At 48.7% G+C, this 21,359-nt stretch overlaps 1 protein-coding gene across 3 annotated transcripts in view; it reads left to right on the forward strand.

The window, feature by feature from the left end:
• RUNX1 (RUNX family transcription factor 1) overlaps positions 1-21,359 on the forward strand; it is a 168,952-nt gene that overhangs the window by 81,237 nt on the left and 66,356 nt on the right. For all 3 annotated transcript variants that reach the window (XM_061453609.1, XM_061453607.1, XM_061453608.1), the window contains 2 exons: positions 14,023-14,276; positions 19,210-19,366. In XM_061453609.1, coding sequence (XP_061309593.1) covers positions 14,023-14,276; positions 19,210-19,366 — 411 coding nt within the window. The remainder of the gene's footprint in view (positions 1-14,022; positions 14,277-19,209; positions 19,367-21,359) is intronic.

Raw genomic sequence — 21,359 nt, forward strand, 5'->3', positions numbered from 1 at the left:
ACCGCACTCTGTTCTCTTGCTGAAGCACAGATTTCATCTTAGACAAGTGGGAGCGGAGGCTTTGATAACCAAGTTGCACCTCATCATGACCTGGGGAAATCTGTGGTTGAGATCAAAGGCAGCAGATGACATACCTGGTAAATTAAAAATGCTTAAGAAAAAGAACCACCCAAGAGGAGTAGCAATGATTTCCATTAAAACAAAGGGACACTTTTGAAGTGATTATTTGCACCTGTCTCAAGTTCAATTACTGGTGGTGAGTGATGCCAGACTGACAGCCCTGTAAACGCTGCCTTCAGCCTCTGTGGGAGCAGCAGTCTTCTCCCAAACCGGCCACAAGTCCTGTAGCGGGGCAGCCTCGGGAGGTCCAGCTTTGCCAAAGCTGATGCTCAGGGCAGACCTGCTTCCTGTCACACGGGTGGCTGGGCTGTCCAAACACCCACAAACTTCCCACTGGGCACTCACGTATCAGTCTTCTTCCAAGGGAAGGCAAAGCATGGGGAGGGAGGCTGTTCATGTCCTGTCATACCTGCCATACTTGCAGGTCATAAGGTTCAGGGATGCCTTTGACATCCCCTCTGGCTTAGTGGCTGCCAGAGGGAAGATACCAATGATTAATGAACAGAGGCCATTCCTCTGTGCCCTGTGGAGCCATGCAAGAGATCAGTTGTTACGGTTTAACCCCAGCTGGCAACTAAGTGTCATGCAGCCACTTGTTCACTTCCCACACGTACACTGGGATGGGAAGACAATTGGAAAAAGGTATAAGCCATGGGTTGAGATAAGAAGTTTAATAATTAAAATAAGGTATAATATACTACTACTACTACTAACAGTAATAAAAAGGGAATTAGGAAAGAGAAAGAGGAGGGGAAAGCAAAAAAAAAAAAACAACCAAAACCAAACAACAATGATGCACAATACAATTGTTCACCACCTGCTGTCTGATGCCTAGCCCATCCCTGAGCAGCAGTCGGTCCCTCCTGGTCAACTCCCCCCTGTTTCTATACCGAGCATGGTGTTCCATAGAGGTATAGAATACCTCTTTGGCTACTGCAGGTCAGCTGTCCTGTCTCTGCTCCCTCCTCACTGGCAGAGCATGAGAGATTGAAAAGTCCTTGATCAGGGTATGCACTACTTGGCAACAACTAAAACATCGGTGTGTTATCAGCATTGTTCTCAGACTAAAGCCAAAACATAGCTACTGGGGAAAAAATTAACTCTATCCTAGATGAAACCAGGCCATCAGTCCAGCCATGTCCTAGGACTTGCAAGGAGGGAGCCCCATGACTTCTCCAGGAAGCCTCTCCCCACGTCCCCTGCCCTCACTGGTGGAGAGGTGATCTTTACTTTCCCCCCACAAGCAGTCATTTTGCCCCATCTGTCCAAATGTCATGAACCTCCTGTGCTCCACAAAAGGTGCCCATGCAGAGTGAAGTATTGACCAGCACTGGACATGGACTGGGGTTTGCCCATCAGTCTGAGCAAGGGCATACTGTCATAGCTCGCCTGGAGGTTGTTTTTAAAGCAGAAATTTACACTAGAGTTAAATGAGGATTTAGGCTACAGAGAGCTGAAGGAACAGCAGCTTAAACAGGGACAATGCTGAAAAGGGATTGGTCTTAATGACAGTGACACTGAGACAGAGAGTGACATGGACAGTGTTGCTGAGACTAAAGAATGAGCTGCCTTTCCTATACATTAAAAATGAGCCCATCCCTAGTACTGCTGTGCTAGGGTATCCAGACCTGTTTTGAGTTATCCTTAGGGATTTGAGGATAGGTCCGGTGCTACTAGAAGATCCTCATAGTGATCTGTAAAAGGGCTCCGAATACCCTATCATGGGCATGAATGTCTTGAAAAGTCCTCATTTAACTGACTGACACAGACGGTTCCTGAAAACATTTGCACCAGCTTAGATGTCCCCTAAAATAATCAAATTGCAAACCAGTTTCATGGGTTACACTGTAATTGCAGTACCAAAAGAAAATAACACTGAAAAAAAAAAAAAAGGAAAAGGAATGAAACAATTTGGAAAAAAAATTTGTCCTTAGACTAACAAAAATAAAACCCTGGGGATGGCACATTTTGAAAGGAACACAGATTCTGGCCTGCAGACCTCCCGCTTCCCCTGCTTGTACCACCTTGGATGTCATGTAAGATTTTAGTGAAGGGCAATATATCTAGCTGTAGCTGTCATTTACAAACCCTAAGGCAACCCAGGGAAGAGATACACAGAGACATCCAAAGACAGGGTTTCATTTATTATACACAGGCATCACCGTCAGTTGGTTGGCACAGGCATTGCTTTCCCAGTGAGACCAGCTGAGCATCATGTCCTTTCACTAGTAGTTAGAAGCAAGTAACATTCAGCATCTGCATATAGTTCTAAGCAACTGATATTGAAGCACCATTAACAGGGAGAGGTCTTACAACACTGGGACTGTACATCCTGCATAAAGCATGTCACACACACACCTGTGTTAGATATTTCCGGTAAATTTATTTTACCAAACCAAAAGAAAAACTGTTACCTTACACAGCAATAAGAGCAACCTGGTCTAGCAGAAAACATCCTTGCCTATGGCAGGGAAGTGAGAAATAGATTTAAGGTACTTTCCAACCCTAACTATTCTATGATTCTATGCTGCTTTTTCCTAGGCCTTGCCTTATGAGCACATGCTCATGCTAAAACTGAAAATGTGTTTTACTAGGAGTTCAGCAGAAGATTATATGTGTCTATGTAGCAAATGCTGGCGCTGCCTTAGAAGTAAGAGGCTTTTCAGCTGGAGTTTTTATTATTAATCAGGATCAAAATGATCAAAATGATCCAAATATTTTTCTATTTATATTTCTGTCAATAATGTCTATATCAAGAGTGTCTGACAACATGAACCTTTTCCAGCTGCTAGCCCACACACCCTACAGCTGACGAACTGGCCTGTATAGGACGGCTGCTCCCCACTGGGTGCAAGGCAGCTGGTACAGGGCTGACACCAGCAAACCCAAGTTCAGACCAGCCAAGCACAGGCAGAGTCAGGTGCAGGTGGGATGTTAAGTGGAGAAGAAACAATTTAGGAGATTAACTTGTGGCTTTGTCTGTGGCTGCAAGAATGCATTAGTGGTGCGGAGTGTGGTTAATAGTGCCTTCGCATCTCACAGGCTTTTCTTCTTCCTTCCCCAGTTCAATCACGGGATGTTGCGGCACAAGTCCCAAGCATGATCCCCTGACAGCTCAGAAGCAGAACCCTTTTCTGCATTAAGTCATTGTTTTGTGTATGAAGTCATAGCTGTGCTGAGGAGGGCTAAACATAAAGTGTGCTGGCCAGTGTAGAGCGCAGAGATGTGGACCAGGCTCAGCTGCTGACTGGGGCACTCGCAGGGCCTCATGCAGCTGAGACCAGCCCTGTCATCTGAGGCATGCTAGGAGAATCCTCGTTCAGGATGAGTAACATCTTCTAGCCAAATCTCTGTCTGTGACTCCTACAGAAATACCCAGGTACCTGGGATTTACGACTCCTAATCACACTGAGATTCATGTTCGAGAGGTTTCATGTTAGCTGTGTGTTAGGAGACTCTCTGGGTTGGCACAGCAGTGTCTATCTCCCATAGACTCCCTCTCTAAAACATGGCAACTCCTGCTGTGGCTCACATGGCAAGGCTACTGCCTCCCTTTCCTGGGGCCTGCAAAAAATATCAAAGTAAACTAGTTCTGTTTCACACCATCTGCTGTACTTGAAGTAGCAAACTGGATGTGAGACTGAAAGGCAGTTTCTGTCTCATCCAGTCAAATCAAATCTGAAGCTTGAACTGCAATAGCCTCTCACAGAAACCCCTATGCTACATCTCTGGGAACAAGATCCCAGTCATTCCATTGCCACCGGTTTGTCAGGCAGCTACTGGAACTGCTCTGCAAACACACTGCATGGAGCACTCCCACATGGGCAGTGAATGGGCTACCAGCATTTACCCCACCACCAATCACCAATGGGTGATCGAACAAGGGGAAACAGAGAGAGAAATAAAATCCATCCTGACCCTTAAAAATAAGAGATGAAGGGCAGGAAGAGACAGGAGGAGCAGAGAAAAGCCATCCCTTCACAGAGTGCCTTTCCTAATAAAGTATCTCAGCATCACAGTGTCATACTGGGAATAACATTATCATTTCCTTCTGAAACTTCCTGTTTCATCATTCAAGTATGTCACAGTTTCTAAATGATGAAAATAGCACAGGAAGAAGAAAAAGGATGCAGTTAGCATCCAGTGTTGCATGACCACAACTTTCCTTCTGCCAAGCCTGGGAGGGAGGGAGCCTCCTCTGGAAACAATCTCTGTTCCTTTCTGTTATGCTGTCAGGAGCCCCTCTTCCTTATGATCAAAGCGTTTCTGCAACTTGTTGACCTGAACAACAAATCCCTTGTGCAGAAGGATAATGGAAGGACACTTTGTGATTTAAAAATCTTTCTGTCTTAATTTCACTGTCTCAAATTTGGGCCAAAGTTAGTGGTGATTTAGGCTTCTGTACAAAGTTTTTCTATCTCTTATTTATTTGCAGAAAACCAATGTTTATGTCAGAGAACTCTCATGTAATTGAGGTTTTTTTTTTACTGGCAGAATGAGAGTTGAGAGGCCATGGATGATGTCCCAGAACTTCCCTGGTCAACAGCAAAGTGCAGTGGGGGTGCCTGGGGAAGGAGCTGTGTTCCAAGAATACACCAAGGCTTTCAATCTCCTGCTTATGACCCCATAGGAACTTTTGCAATCATTTATGATTCATACTTAATTTGGACTGAAAACCAAACCGACTCCAAAAAAGGCAAACCCATACTAAATAATTTGGATCAAACGCAGTGTGAATGCTGTCATTACATTCTGCCTATTGGTACCACGGCTATAGTAAATTATTTTTTTCTAGGCTGTGTACATTCAGTGACCTGAATCTCAGTCAACTCTGTCACCACTAACTGCAGGAGGAAAGTCTGTGCCTACCTGCACAGCTCCTGGCATTAATCAAAATGCCATCAGCATTTCTCCAGTACGAACTGAGCTCTCCAGAGTGCTCACGGCCAGCTGACAGCCGAGCTGCAGTTCCTATCTGCCGGCATGCCCTCACCTTCAGAGGGTCTGGACGGGGGAATAAAGTAGTTATATTAATTCTGTGCCATCTGCAGAATCCTCATTATGCCAGAGTGTTTTCCTGATGTCAAGGTGGGTCAGATTTGCAGCCCCTTTTAAATGTCTTGAACCAAAGCAGCCAGAGTTCTTTCTTTTTCTAACTTTTTTCCCCAGTTTTCTGGTATGAGGCATATGTAGTGCTCCTACCAGAGCAGAAGATCAAAAGCCCAAATGTTACAATTAGTGCTGGAGGTTGTTATGATGTGAACCTGAGTACCTAAAATGCCACAGAAAATACTAGGTGTGGGTGATGTTATCTTCACTAATCTAGGCATGTAATGAGCACAGTATAGTGGCACACTGTGTATTTTTTAAGACTCCAAACCAGCAAGTACTTATACCAGATGGCAGCTTTTCAACAATTCCCTTCTCCACCCCATACTCCCAAGTATTTCACGTAATTGGCTTCTCCTCTAGGGATTAGCCACAGAAGAATTATATTAAATGACTAATTTTCCTCACTTAGCTTTCCCCCCACCCCGCTTTTAATTTTGAACTGTGTGGAGAAAGAAATCATCCAAAAGCTCTGAGTGTTTGTGTGTGTATCTGTTCTGCAGCCCTCCAGAATGGCCCCAAAATCATCTGGGCTTCTAGGTCATGCAGTACATCCTGCTGCTTCTTGGCTTCGCTTCTACTATTTCTTAAACTTTCCCCTCCAAGGTGCTTGCAAGCTCTGACTTGAAAAGTTCAAGTGATGTTGAATCTGCAGCTTCCCTGGGAGCGTATCCTCCTGCCTATTTGATCTTAGGATCAACGCTACCCCTGCTCTTAAATCTGAACTCATTTTACTTCAGTTGGCATCTGTTACTTCTTGTCTTATCATTTTTAGCTAATGAAAACATTCCCTCCCCTTCCTCTTCATAGTTGTCTTTCATGTACTTGTAAACCACAGTCATGCTGTCCCCTTGGCTTCCCTTTTGCTCCAAATTATATGTATGCATTTAATTCCTTTAATCTTTCCGTATAGGTAGTTCCTTTCAGACCCTTAATCACCATAGTTGCCCTCCTCTGTAATCTCTCTCATTCACTGATACACAGCCAGAAACACAGCAGCTAGGACAAAATCTGTTGTTCCCCCTGGGATCTGAGTGCTGAGAAAGCAAGACTGGGTGCTCCCTCAGCAACAGACATGACCCCTCCTCTTCTGCACCTCTAGATAGCCTATTCTGCTTACCCTGCACCAAGTACCCAACTCCCACCCTAACTGTGCAGTGTCCCCTTTCATGAGGAGCATACACAAGGCAGACCGATGACGGGTATTTTACACTGGAAACTTTAACGCAGTCTCCACTCCTACCCACAAGTTTACCAACAGCTGTTGAAGACCAAGGAGAAAGCCATTTTACTGAACATATTCTAGTGAATATTTTTAAAGCCAGATTGGGATGCTCCCTGTGAAGTAGTGGAGGAGAGAGGCACCCCCTGCCCTGTGCCTGGCCCTGTCGCCCCTGGATCTGGGTGCTAGCAGCACGCACACACTGCTCACCTTATGCTGGCACACACCCACAGCAGGTGAGCACAAGAATGAGCCAAGCCTTGGCTTTGGCCCTCAAGAAACCTTCCAGAAGAGCTGAGCTGGCCTGACTAAGGACCAGGGGGGAGGGAGCTGGCCTGACTAAGGAAGGGGAGCATCAACGGGAATTGCTGCTGCAGTAACTTCATGATTATTGAATGTCCCCTTGGGGAAATGGGAAGGAAGGATGCTGTGGAGAAATGTGGTGGCACTGGTGAGGTGCTGCATCACTCACATAGTTGGGCACACTGCATTGCTGGGCATTGAGTTTGCATTCATGCTGGTAGGAAGAGTCAGCTGAACCGTGTTTCACCACTCATCCTATTAGGGCTCTTCCCCACTGTGAGCCTGGTGATTTGACTCATTCCTTCCATTGATCCAGCAAACTGTAGGAGGACCTCTATAGATGGGATTAATGCTGAATGCAAATTCACAGTTTAGCCTCTCCTGAAAACTGTCCATCCCGAGGTATACCCTGCTTCCCACCCATTGCCGCCACCAGTTGATAGTTTGAGTCATGAGAGATGCAGCTCTCTGGGTTGCAGTTTCTGAATGATGAGGGAAGTAAAACAGTGAAAGATAGCTCCTTTAATATGTAGGTCCATGTATGTGCATGTATGTTTCTGGTAACATGCTGACTATTCAGGCAAATCATTCCCCATGTCCTCAAAACAAGAGTCATGTCTACCTTCTAAAATACTTTGAGTGACAAGAGCATGGATTTGCCTATTTGAAAAGAAAAAGGCTCTCAGCTTCTGTACAGGAAGAACAAGACAGGTTTTTGACCACTGTTATCACCTGGAGGTCCTAAAGAGGATGGAAAGTCCTTGGGAATTTTTTCAGTGGTGAAGTTGGGTCACAGGTAATTAGATGCTCAGGTTAAAGATATCAAATGAATATGTTATTTCATCTTTCCTCACAACCCCTCTGCTTTGCATAAACTGAGCTGCAGCCAGTTTGCCTGCTCCCAGAGCAAATAACCTTCTATCAGTTAACAGAGATCAAAGATGGGATCCCTGGAGGGGGTTCCCTGAAACAGAGGGAAGTCAAGACACCATACACCTGTGCAGTTCTGGCCACATTTCCCCTGCATCATGCTGACCATCTCACATCTCGTTCTTGGTGGCAGCATACATGCACTTTACACATCAGGCTAAAATATGCACATTTCTTTGTGTGTGGAAGATCACTGCAGGAATTAAGGAGAATCTTGCCTTTTTCTTTACTGGCCACTTTTCTCTATGCAATGTTTCATTATTCCTGTAGTCCAAAAGTCATTTACTATAGAGATTTTTTTCAGGTCAGTCAGTGGCATTATCCACATTGGTAAATGCTATTCAATAAATATTTGCAGGGGCAATTCAGAAGCCTGATCATACAAATTTCATTCACAGGCATTAACACCAGTTCATCACCAGTAGCAACAAGGCACGCTTACACCGCTATAAACATCTTAGTACATATATTAAATTAATTCAGTTGCAAGTGGTAGAAGCTGACCCACTGAATAATGCCACCTTAAGCCCAGATGCTCCAAACAATTAAGTGCATGTGTAAGTGCATTCCCCAAAGACATTTCTATTGCGTTCAGCAGAAACGCTGCTAAGAATAGGGTTGGGCATGTTTCTAAGTGCTGGCAAGATCAGGGTCTGTAGCCAATTCTCCCAGTTTGTGCTCACATGGTATGTATGCCAGCACTGTTACGGTCTGCATTTTTTCTCCTTTAGCAAAATGGTTTGTTGCTTGCCTTGTGCAAGTTTTCTCCTGTCCTGCACAAATCCAAACCCTTGTAAACAAGTGTCCATTGCTGCCTACTTGGCCAGGGCATATTTACCTGTGCAGTGGGAACTTGCATTGCGTTCAGGCTCTAATTCACCCTTTGCAATTTAGGCTGTTTAAAATTCATCCCTAAATTGCTGCTCCCTCTCTCATATTTCCGAAGCTTTTGCTTAACTGTATTATGTAAAAAGCTCGGTGCTTTGTGGTCGAGTAATCCTGTACGACAGAGGCAAAACACGGTAGATAGAGATTCACTTGTGGTTTGTTTACAGCTGTAATAAATTGATGTCAAAATACAAATGTAAGCTGTGCTGAACGTGAATTGGTGAGTTATGACACCGGTTACAATTCGCTCTCCAAAAGGATTCCCACACAAAAGCATGACTGTTCGAGAGCAACTCGTAGAGTCAGGGATGCTAAAAAGCCTAAGCATGTGAGAAGAAACATCAGCTCTAAATACCCTGCCTACTTTCCTTACTTTGCCTTATCACTGATACTCCAGCAACCTGCTTAACTCATTCATTCCCATTCTTCCAGAGTACCTGCACGGGTTGTAATAAGGGGACAGTAAAATCCTATGGGAGTTCCTCTATTTGTCATGCAAAAATAGTATTAGGAGGAAGATGATAAATTGAATTAGCTAAACTAATTAAATAGAGAGGGCGAGGGAAAAAGGCAATCCCTCAAAAAACAACAATCCACGTATACTTAATGTTAACAGGCATGTAAAATATTTATCTCGATCTGTATCAAAATATCCTCGACACAGTATTTCCTTGTCCAACCTCTCTTACTTACCTGAAAAAGCTTAGCTTCTGTGTAGTTAAAAAAGAATACTGTCACTTTTAGTTCTACATGAACGTTTTTCATCTCAGGATTGATAATGCTGTCAAATTACAGAGAACTGTAAGAATGTAGTATTTTCCGTGTCTTCTGTTAAATCGTGGCATTTTGCACCTTTCTGATTATCCACGCGTGTAATAATTCAGGTTTATTTTGTATTTATAATAAGGAGTTTGGATTAAGACGGGATGAAAAACAGCTAGTGAAATTCGGCTCAATATACTTATTAATTTAAACATAAAATAATCCCTACTTCTTGACTAAAAAAAGCCCCAACCAACCAAAGACGTATTTACACATTTTAGGCCATGTATGTAGATGTATATACATCAGTAAAGTAACTCTTCTTATCTCTACAATGCCCGTAAAAAGTTATCGGCCACTAATATACCCCAGATGCCTTTTAAACTGTCGTTTATAACAGCCATTTGTCTGTATAATTATTTTTTTTCCTTAAAACAGAAACTTCTCCCTAATAATTTAAATTCGGAATAAATTTTATACAAGAAAGGAGCAACCGTGTAAGAGACGGAATCTAAAAAAAAAAATTAAAAAATAAAAAAAAAAGAGAGAAACACACAAACCATAGAAATTTGGTGTTAAGTAGAAAGCTTTCTGCACGAAGCTCTGCTGCTTAAGACGGAGACCCGTTGCAAGCGGGGTACGAGAGCGGGCTGAGCTCCGCCGGGCTCCGCCGCTGTCATCGCCGCGATTTAGGGAAAGGGAGGGGACGGTACTAAGAACCCGCGTCCTTTGGCAGAGGGGAAGGAGGGGGATGACGCGAGGGTGATGCAAGGATGAAGCTGTAACAGCCCTGCGATGGGCAACTCGGGACTCGGCGCCGCCTCAAGAGACCCGGGGCAGAGGGTGTTCAGTAGGAGCCTTGCACTCTCCCTCAGAGGGGCAGGCGCTCCTTACCCGCACTGGAGATGTGCGAGTAAACTTACACCTGACACTCGTACTCAGAATTCGGTGGGAAGCAGCTGCGCCGCTCCCCGAACTCAGTTTGGCTGTTCGGGTCTAGGCGCAAGGAGCCCTATCCACAGCGCATCCTTCTACCTGCGGCCGGCTCCAGGGAGCCAAGAGCCAGGTTCTAGTACCCCAGGCGCTCAGCCCGCTTGCGGTGTAAATGCGTGTCAGCCGGGTAGCGTACATGGCAGGAGCTCGCAGGTCGCGGTGTGCCAAAACGCGGTTTCCCTAATTCCAGAGCGTTTCCAAAGCGTGCGTCGGCAAACCCGAGGATCCCCGACGTCCTGTCCTCGACCCGCCCTGCGCGCCCCGGTGGAGAAACCGCCGGGGGCTCCCGGCCAGCCGCCGCTTAAAGCAGCTCTCTCCGCGGAACGGCGTCCCAGGGGATACGACGGGCCGGGACGGCAGACCCCGCTAGGCTCTGGAGGGGACGGGCCGCGCTGGCCGCGGCGGGCCGAGAAGACAACGACCGCCCTCCCCGGGGGTCGCCCCACGGCCTCTCTCTTCCCCTCGGGTGCCCTCCGCCGTGCTGACGGCAGGCGGCGGGCCCCCTCTGCCGGCCCCTCCGCAGAGCTGCACCGAGGGCCGCCCCGGGGCCAGCCGTCGCCGCCGCCTTGCGCAAGGCCCGGCGGCGGACAGCAGCGGCGAGCAGCAGCCCCAGCCTTCTCCGCGGTCCTTTCCCAGCCCGGCTCCCCGGGTGCAGTCACCTCGGCGGCAGCGCCCACCCCGCGGCCGCACTGCCTCCCGCCCAGCGGCAGCTGCTGTCGCTCCCTTTCAAAGCCCGCTGGCCTCGGGGGAGCCGGCTGCCGCGGCTGCTGAGCTGGCGGAGGCGGCGTCCTGCGGGTGGCCTTGGGGACAGGGGGTTGTGCCGGCACAAGGCGGGACCGCGGAGGGGAGAGGATGCAACACATGGGGGGGCGAAGGGTGGGAAGTTTGACGGAAGGGAACCCTGAGCCCGGGCCAAGAGCACACCGCGACGGCGGCAGCGGGTCGGGATCGCCCTGTTCCCAGCCTGGGTTACGCCAGAGGCGAGCCCACGACGTCCGCGATCGGCACCAAAAACAAAGAAAACCACCAAAACCAAAAACCAAACCAACTCCAACCCTGCCCGAAAGGACAGCCACGCCTCCACCCAGCATCCTCGCTACGTGGGCCCAGGCTGGCTGATGGGGCAGGAGCCGCCAGCCCGGAGCTGTCAGCCAGCCGGCCCGGCCTCGGCCGCTCTGTGTCGTTAGGGGGGAATTTCCTGAGGCTGAGGGCCCGGCGGCCGCCCCGACAACTAGAGCGGCGATGGGCGCTCCTCGGGGCCGCGTTCTTGTCCGGGGGCGGGAAGCAGCAGGGCGGGCGGGGGACGCCAACCCGGCGGCAGCCTCCTCTCGGGCCGCTGGCCCGGCTGTTGCCCCTCAGAGGGGAGAAAAAGCCCAGGAGCGAACGCTGCCGGGAGTTCGCCCAGAGGGCGAGCGGGGCTACCCGGCGGGGTGCAGCGTCTGCGGCCCTGCAGGACGAGCCGCTCCTCAGGGACTGGTGGTCCGCAAGTCAAGAGCAAGCGAGACGTGCGCCAGAGGCAGGCAGAGCCGCGGGTAGCTCCGGCTGCTCTAAGCACCCCCCGGCAAACCGTAGGCGCGGAGCATCCTGCACATGGCCGCGTCGGGCTTCGCAGCCAGCGCCCTGGCTGCGGTGGGCTCGGGGAGCCCCGGCCTGCCTCTCCCCCTCCCTCCCTCCCGCTGGCTTGGTTGCGGTGATCGCGGCGTCCCGGCGCTCACCCCCCGCGCCCCACGGTAGCAGCGGCGGCGGGCGCGCCAATTCCAGGAGACCCTGGCCCGCGGCCGCGCCCTGGCTGCTCCCGGAAAGAGCCGTGATTGGCCGGCGCCCTCCCCGTATGCAAAGCAGCCGGGGGAATGACATTCCTCCGCACTCCGCCCGCCGCAGCCGACTCGCTCCCGGCCACCTCCATTCATACCGGCGGCGGCGGTGGCGGCGGGAGCCGGGCACGGGGCGGACCCCAGCCCGGCCCAAAGCGGAGCGGCAGAGCCCGGCCCGGTTCGGCCAGGCCCGGCCCGGCGGAGCTCCGGGCGCCGTGGTTGGCCGGGCGGGCGGCAGGAAGGCTGCGTTCCCTGAGGCTCACGTCAAGACCCGAGAGCTCTCTGCTGTTGGAAATAGGCTTCCTCTGAGCGGTCGTCCCGGCTGGAGGCTGTCACTTCTAACCCTGGCTTGCAACTTCGGGGGCTTTGGTCTTCCCCGCTTCTTTCCGTCTCCGTGAGGGTGCGCGGTTCCTCCGCCGCCCGCCTGCCGCCACCTCCTCTTTTGCGGAAGGAAAGCTTTCACTCGTTCAAAGTAGTGGTTTTGGGGGTTTTGGTATTGTTTGATTTTCCCTTAATCGGGTTGGGGTTTTATTACTGCTGTTGTTGGTTGGTTGCTCTTGGTTTTCGGTGTGTGCGCGGGAGCTCTCCGCGCAGGCTGGCGGTAGCCGTCCCGCTGGCCGGAGGCGGCCGATGGAAAAGCCATGCTTCCGAAAGCAGCCTTCCACCTGCTGCTGCGGTTAAAATATTGTTAAGCAGCCGGTTCCTGTGGCCGAATTAGAGGAAGACTGCCTCAGATACCGAAAAAAAAAATTGGCTAGTGCCGAAGTTGTTGCAGACTGTTGGTCTGACTGCTGAGGAGGACGTGAGTGGGAGAGAGAGAGCGCTGTTGCACACACAAAACCACAGAGAGAACCCACAATTTAACCAACCCCCAAACCCAAGTTTTCAGCTGTGGACCTTTCAGCCTCAGAGCTTGCTATCGGCTGCGACCTTTCCTTAAACTGATGAAAGACGTTACACCAAAGACAAGTGCAAAGACAGATTTAAAGCTTGAATGCCATGCACTGAGCTTTCCTTTTTTATGATTTCTTTTGCGCAAAGATGATTGAAAGGTCATGGCACGAGTACTCTTAGAGCACCGCGAACCAAACTACTGAAGCTCCTTTTCAAGGCTGCTTGAAAAAAAATGTCTCGCAGAGAACATTAATGGATTCCTGTTGTGTTTAAATTCTCTACAGATTATATTGTAAATATTTTATGAAGTACGGTATATGTGTGTGCGCGGGCGTGTGTGTACGTGAATATATAGATGCAGTCGTAGCCAGCTGACCTTTGATCAGGCAGTCTAGCTCGCCTACCCGCCTTCTCTGAAGACTGACCCCGAAATTCCCTCTCTTAAAGAGCAACTTTTGCCTACGGAAGACGCTGATGTATTTCGTTTTCTCTTGGGACTGTAGAGAAATCACCTGGAAGAAACTGATAGGCAACTGACTCCCTGAGAAGCCCAGGCTTTGCATGTGTTTCTGACCACGTCTTGTATGTGACTTGCCTAAGTTTTTCCGCGGTACTTGGGAGTTTGAAAGGAGCTTGTGCCCCGATAACTTTCTGCGCCACGGCCGCAGAGTAGATGCTCGGGCGTTGCGGTAGAGCGCCGCAAGGACAACCCCCCTTTCACTTATCGGATTAATGTGATCTGTTCTGCCGCGCCAGGAAGCCAAGAGTTAAGTCTCGGCGCGCTCGCTATCTCAGCCGCCTTCAGCAAAAAATTAAAACTTTGGGGACTGGCGTAGAAACAAGTTTCCCCCGGGTCCTCTGCCTGTATCCGTTTATGTTGGTCCCCAGAGAGCAGATCGCTGAAGAGTTCCGCTCGTTTCGCTGTTTTGTAAAAACTCTGTGGAGGTCTTTCACTCAAAAGGCTTGTTGTGATGCGTATCCCCGTAGATACCAGCACCAGCCGCCGCTTCACGCCGCCCTCCACCACGCTGAGCCCGGGGAAGATGACCGAGCCGCTGCCGCTGCCCGGCGCCGAGCACAGCGGCGCGCTGCCGGGGAAACTACGCGGCGCCGACCGCAGCATGGTGGAGGTCCTGGCCGATCACCCCGGGGAGCTGGTGCGCACCGACAGCCCCAACTTCCTCTGCTCCGTGCTGCCCACCCACTGGCGCTGCAACAAGACGCTGCCCATCGCCTTCAAGGTACGTCCGCCGGCTCCCAAAATCGCGCTTCTGGGGGGGGGGGGAGGGTGGTCTGGGGCCAGGGCAGGGCAGGCTGGGGGGCACGGCGCGCCCTCCCCGGCTCGAACCCGCACTCCGACTGGGATCAGGGCGGGATGGCTCTCCGCGGCTGGCAGGACACGTCGGGGATGGCGGCGGGTCGCAGCCGGCTCCGCGCCTCCCTCTTCTATCCTTCCTTCTGTCCTATCTTTCCTTCTGTCTTCCCATCCTTCCTTCCGCGGTCTCTGCCAGTCGCGGCGCGGCTCTCGCCCGGGCTCCGGGCGGCAGCAAGCGGCGGCAGCGGGGGCACGCAGTGGGCTGGGCCGGCTCCCCCTCTGCTGCCTCCCTCTGCTGCCCATTCATAACTTTGGCAGTAAAAGGCGGCTTAGCTCGAGAGAGAAAAAATGAAAAGGCAAAAGGCAAGGCCTGAGGAGTTTGGGTGTTCTGGGGACCAGGTGCCGGCGCAGCACGGTGCAAGCGGCTGCAGGCGTCCCGGACCTGAAGGAGCCCCGGGCTCCCCCAGAAGTCGCCCGCAGTGGCGGCGGGTCCTTTTGCGGGCAGCCCCGCCGCGCAGCGTCTTGCCGGGGCTCCCGCCGGTGTTGACACCCGCCCACCACCGCGGACGCACCGTCAGGTCCCGGTCAAGAGGTGCCGGGCTTCTCCCGGCCAGGCTGCCAGGAGCTCTGCGGAAAACACACGTTGCTTCTTCTGCCTGTTTCTAAAATGGAAAATGTCAGGGCCTAGCCTGGACGGACCCTGCAACCGCTTGGATGTCCCTTGTTTCCTCTGCTAAATTCGTACTTGGTAGCCCAAGTAAATACGGAACCAAAGATGGGGACACCGGGCACCCCCTTCCACGGGCCGCCGCCGGCCGTGCTGCAGTGCGTGGCCGGGGCTGCCGAGCGGTGCCCCCCGGCCGGCTGCGGGCAGGGGAGGAATAACTGCTGCGCTTTCCTGCCTCTCCCAGCCTTCTGTCCCGTTAGCAGGGTTCAAGTAAAATTCACCCCTCCACACCCCTTTGATCACACTCTTTTTTGGCTTGAGTCTGTCGCAGACTTCTTGCATGGGTTTCTTGCTACTGGTGTAGATACGCTTCCGTGCAGGGAAAGGAAAAAATTATCCCTTTCTTCGAGGGGGGAGCCGCAGAGACATGCAGCTCCTAGGAGCTCCGGGGTTAGATTTAGGTTCGGGATTCTCTTGCTTGCTTTTGCGGTCACTGCTAAACACCAGCTGCTTCAGCGCAACTTTTTTGAAGGAGAGCAGACCTCAGTCTTTCAGATAGCTTTTTGCGAGAAGAGAAACGAGGGAGAAGGGAATCAGGTCACCTTCCAGAGCTTTGGGAAATCCCGCTGAGGAGGCAGGCATCTTTAGGGAGAAGTTTTGGGGAGAAGTGTGTCTAGAGAGTCTTCTTGGTTTAAGCATATATGAGTCTGGGGAACGGGACGAATTAATCGTCAGGGTCAGTTCTTAAATTCACACATTTAGATTAATTATTACACTGTCACCCGCGCTAATTACTCGGGAAGCTCTGCTCCTGGAAGGCAGAGTTACGGTGTGGAACAGGCGTGAAAACCTGCTCCGCCCCGTCGGGAAGGGAGACACGCGAAGTCCCCAAAACGTGGACGGTGTTTCTACGAGGGGGTTCCCTGCAGCAGGAGGCCACAGCGGCAGCTCCCGCAGGGCCAAGCATCTGCTTCCCTGCCCCGCTCATCTCCCGGCGGGGAATAGGGAGGGGGGGGCGGACACACACGACGAGAGGCGGCTCACCGCAAGCGGTGCTACCGCCAGGTCCCGGCTTCCCCCCGGTGCCGTAGGGTCTGGCAGCGACCAGGGCCCCGCTGCCTCTCGGCTCCCCGGGCACGGGGAAGCCCAGCGGCGGCGGCTGCCCTGGTTATGTGAAAAACAAAGGCGCGGAACTGGTTTTGATAGAGAGCCCACGCTGCTGTCCTTCCTCCTTCCCCCGCCCGCGGCCGGCGCAGCGCTCCGAGCTCAGCCGCAAGCCCGCTCCCAGCTTCTGCAAACAGAGGAAAGGGTCAGCTTCTCCAAACAGAGGAAAGCCAGCGTTTGTAACACTGGGAGAGCTTAACCTAGAAATACGCTTGTAAAAGCCGCCCCAAAACCCAGGAGAACGTTTCTTAAAGCGGTGGGCCGGAGGCACCTGTTCGCTGGTGCTCCTCACCCCCCATGCCGAAACTCCGTCGTGGAGCGCTGAGCAGTGAGTCCCGAAATAGTTTGCCACATACAAAACCATCTCGCTAGAAGGGCTGAGTATTCGCAAAGTCATTTTGAAAGGTGTATTTTTTAAGATCGTTTGGACCACGAATTAGAAAATTCAGTTCAGATCACTCCTATGCTGATATCTTATTTACATCTGAGAAAAAAAGCACTGAGTTTTATTAAGTACTTGCTGACAACCACTGTGTCAAAATAAAAAGATTTCACATTTCCTTAGAAAAATTCACTCACGATGAATTCACTCACGAACTTAGGATCAGGATGTCATTTCAAACCAAAGTGATCATTTCCACGCATTATTTTTTTCTTAAAGAATGATTCCGAGAAATTTAGGAAATAATACATAATAACTCTAACAAGGTGCCATATAGATTAATTGTCCAAACGCTGTTAAGAAAGAGGGCCAATTTTGTTTGATTGATGCAGCAGAAGTAGGTAATTTAGATACCCGGCAGCACTACAACTGTGATACTCCTCTGGCTTCTCTGAAAATGCATTTTTTTTAAGAGTAGAGACTACAACAAAGTGCTAGATAACTCCAGTCAGCAAGTCCCAACTTATCTGTTTAGTCTTTTTTGTAATGTAAATGTTTGTATTTCTGTTTCTGTTGTCTGTGATTTCTAACTCTGGTTTCTTTTCCGGGCTGTGTCGTTTTTATACTTGTTTCTAATATTTTCTTCACGTGTCTTATTGCTGAGGTTGCCTTTACTGTAATTTGAAAGCAGGGATTTAAAATCCTTGTCCTGTAAGAAACAGCTCCCCTGGATTCATGAAGGTTTTTCATCCCTTAAAATGCTAGCATATATTTCCTTAAACAAACATGCAAATATTTGTATCTCAGGGAGGAGAGGGTAATGCCCTGATTTTCCCCTTTCCCTTTCTTGTGCCTTTAATATATGTGCATGCATTAAGGCTTCACGGTAGCTGTTAAGAAGTGGGTGAGTGCGTTGGGTTCGCAGTTGCTGATCTTACAGGGCAGTGTGACTTATGACACAACATGGTGCAAGGCGAAGACTTCCCAGCTTCAAGTGTTCAAGCAGGGAGTCATTTATGCCAAGATCAGGAAAACATGAAAAACACGCTGAGCGTAGCGCAGGCCGCAGAAATGCATTACAGCACACAGAGGAGAACGAAACCCTAAAAGCCTGGGCTGCAGGGGAATGGGAAAGAGGAAGTTAAAATTGATACGTAAAGAGGGAATTTTGACATTTTAAGTTTGCATGTGGAAGTGAAAATAAGGGTTATCGGTGACAAATGGGAGAGCAAGGAAGTGAGAAACGCAGCCTCCTATAGAAGGAAAGGCTGTGAAATACCTGCGACTGGAGACCTTTCCCATATTATGTGAGGTAGCTATGGCTGGGCGATAAGCATCAAAGACAGACCGAGTAAAGAGGCCACTGGTACTGTGTGGAAAGAACAAGTTTAATTAGAAACTAATAGACATAAGACTGGGCCGTGACAAGTTTCAGCCAATTATAACTGCATGGACATAAGCTAGAAAATGCTAAGAGGAAGGAAAAATATTGAACTGCAACTCAGAGGACATGATGCAGGACTACTTCCTCTTAGAATGTGCAAAAGGGGAAATAAAAACTAGAGAGTTGTTTTTTTTTTCTTTTTTGGTAATAGTTCTGAGGTTGCTACTATACACTTAATTGGGGGAACAGAAATGGGATCTAAAAAGGTACGGTAGGGGACCTAATTCAAGCGCTTACTTCTGCCACAGTAAATCAAGAGAAGCACCAGATATCCATTCCCTTGTAGCAGGGCAAACTTGTTCTGAGAATTCAGTCCTGCTCAAGGAGATAAGACAAATTTTTCATCATTTAAAATCATAGACACAAGTCAGAAAATTTAAGGTTAGAAATCTCTGTGTCTCTCGGGACACTGCATCAAAAATGCAGCAAATCCTGTGATCCTAAATATTTGTTTGGTAGATGCTGGCACCAAGGAGCTACAGAGCAAACATTTCAGAGCAGGTGAAAGCCTTTGGCTAAGCAATGGCAGATTTCATTAGTTCAGATCACGGTTTCCATCCATCAGGTTGCGGGTGAGGTTTTAAGTCAATGGTTTGCTTTCAGGCTTCTAAAGGAAAAAAAGAAATTGTTCAGAAAGTTGTGATTAAACATTTGACCGAGGCCTGCTTTTCCTTGGACTCACTCTGAATTTGTGCCGGGGCAACTCTGTTCAGAGCAGCGGGAGAAAAAGGTAGGAACTAGTGCAGCTGTGGGGACTCTGACCCTCTGCCTCCATGAGATGATTCATTTGCTTTCATTTTCTTTGGAATTTTACATTTCCATCGTTGTGCTGACTCCTCTGGAGCTTAGAAGTGATGCTACTGATGTAAATCAGACCAGAATCAGCTCCTGTTACTTGAATTTATTTATTGGCAGTTACAGAAGTATATCCTGGAAGGTTTATTTCATGTGTTTTCCGTGTCGGACTGCATAGATTATACTGTGCATTTCAGAGGTGCATCAGTGTAAAAACTTTCCCGTAGCTCTATTTTCTGTTCCTAGCAAACCAGGAATAGAAGTGATTCCCCAAACAGCTTCTTAGTCTACATAGATTTTTGTTGCTGCTGTTTTTTCCCTATTTTATCATGCTACTTGTTGATCTTCGGCGCCCCGAATTAAATGTCACGTGAGGAAGCTGAGGCTTCTGCCCCTTGCTTTTGTAGGTGGTTGCACTGGGAGATGTGCCCGATGGGACGCTTGTAACGGTGATGGCTGGAAACGACGAAAACTACTCTGCAGAGCTCAGAAATGCCACGGCTGCCATGAAAAACCAAGTAGCAAGGTTCAATGACCTCCGATTCGTGGGTAGAAGTGGAAGAGGTATGTGTTTGTTCTCAACTACGCTTGGGTCATGTTCACCATTTATGTCAAGTTCAGGTTACATGGAGGGAATTTGAAGACGCCGTCTATGGAGTTTTCTGCAGCAGGGAAAGCCGCAGGATCTGTCATAGGCCAGTTCCAAAGACACAGAATTAGCTGCATGTTTTTCTTTGTTTTATCCTAGCCTGTCCTCTGCGTTACCTCAGTTTTTAAAACAGTGGAATCTCATTTGGAAAAAAGGCAAAAACCTCACATAGGCAGAAAATCAGATCTGACTCCAGCAGCTGGCCCATCAAATTTAGAATAGCACAGTATTACCCATGTTCAAGATTAAATAGCATGTTTCTCAATTTAAAATGAGAATTTTCAGCTTGTGTAAAGACTTGTGACTATTTCAGGGCTCCAATGCACACTCTGCAAAAGCTGGTCTCTGCAAGAGAGTGAGCCAACCTAAAATTGCAAGTAATTCATGCATAGATATAAAAGTTTTCTGGGTTCATCACAACCTGATGAAGGCACAAGGCACTTTTTCTGCTTTTTCTTTTCTGAAATGGGTGTAGAACAATATGCAGTGGTTGTGTTATTTAGTGTGCTCCTGCAAAATGTATAGGATAAATCAAAACAGAACAGATGAGTTTAGTGTCTGGCTTTCTGTATCTCTGTAATAACCAGTAATTACCAGCATGTAAATAAAAAGGCCTTATAAGCATAAATAGCAAATAAGAGTCAAAGTTGACTTAGGCTAAAACTATATTAAATGGTTTTAGGAAGCTGCAGTCAGTACCTGATACGTGTGGCTCATGTCGCATATGAGTGAGCAGGTGTACAAAGCTTGACCCAAAAGCCCATAAAATCAACAAAGGACCCTTTGCAACTTCACTCTCTGTCTCCAGTCCATAATTTTAAACCCCATAAATTCTGAGCAATTGTGTTTACCTTTCTATTATAAGATTATTTTAAGCACTCTCTTGCTTTACTGCCCTTGTTGCTGTGAGTGGTGTCTCTTGCATGGGTCATGGGGGCTCAGTCAAACCCGCAGAAGAGAAGCCAGTGAGCTTCAAGAATGAAATACTATCACACCTTCCGTGTGATACTTATTTATGTATTTTTCTTCTGTTTCACTCATATCTTTAAGTAAAATCAGAACGTAACATTATGGTGTTCCAAACACAGCAGAGTTATTTAGGGACAATTCAGTGTTGTGACATTCACAAATCAAAATAATAGTGTCTGCTGCACTTAAGTAGGTTTATGCATACTACCTTTTTAAGCAAGTTGTGCGATGCTATCTCTCTGAATCAGATTGACTACTAAGGGCTCCCTTTCTCCCCATGAGAGCATCTGAGCCACATCCTGATGTGTGGTTGCATGCATGGTCCTTACAAACATGAACAGAGTTATGAGCATGCCTACAAAGGTGACCCACTTCTGCTCACTCACTCTCAAAATGCTTTATTCCAAATGGGAGACGGGTCAGGCTTCAGACCAAGGAAGTTATCCTGATTATACACAATAGCCTTTATTTGCCTTTGAAGTGAAATGCATCTGTAGATATTCTTCCAATGTAAATGCAGTCAGCAATTATGGAAGAGCACGGCCCTGTTGAAACACAGATGCAAGCAGTAAAGGCATTTTAAGAATAAAATGCCGATCCCGTCCCTCTGTATCCTGCAGCATTTTTAGCTGAGGATACAGAGGGAGATGTCTTTTAAATCATGTTGTTTGGGCTGTCTTTAAAATGCACTTGGTGGAAAACACCCGCAGCTGAGAACGTAGCTTCGTAATGCTAGCAAGGAATAATAATAGGGTAATGCAGAGAAAATTATATCCATTTACTGAAAACATGAGAGATGCTGTAATGTCTAAAAGTATCAGTCATTAAACATGTTCATTTGTTATATTAAAGGTACCACCTTTTCAGTAAATGGAATTTGCATTATGATTCAGAGATGACTGTTTAGAAGATTCAAATGAATAGCTGGCAAAGTGGTGG

Source organism: Pezoporus flaviventris, unplaced genomic scaffold (assembly GCF_033815535.1).
Source record: "Pezoporus flaviventris isolate CSIRO_AGI_PZ_B2104156 unplaced genomic scaffold, CSIRO_AGI_Pfla_v1 ptg000015l, whole genome shotgun sequence".
Lineage (NCBI taxonomy): Eukaryota > Metazoa > Chordata > Aves > Psittaciformes > Psittacidae > Pezoporus > Pezoporus flaviventris.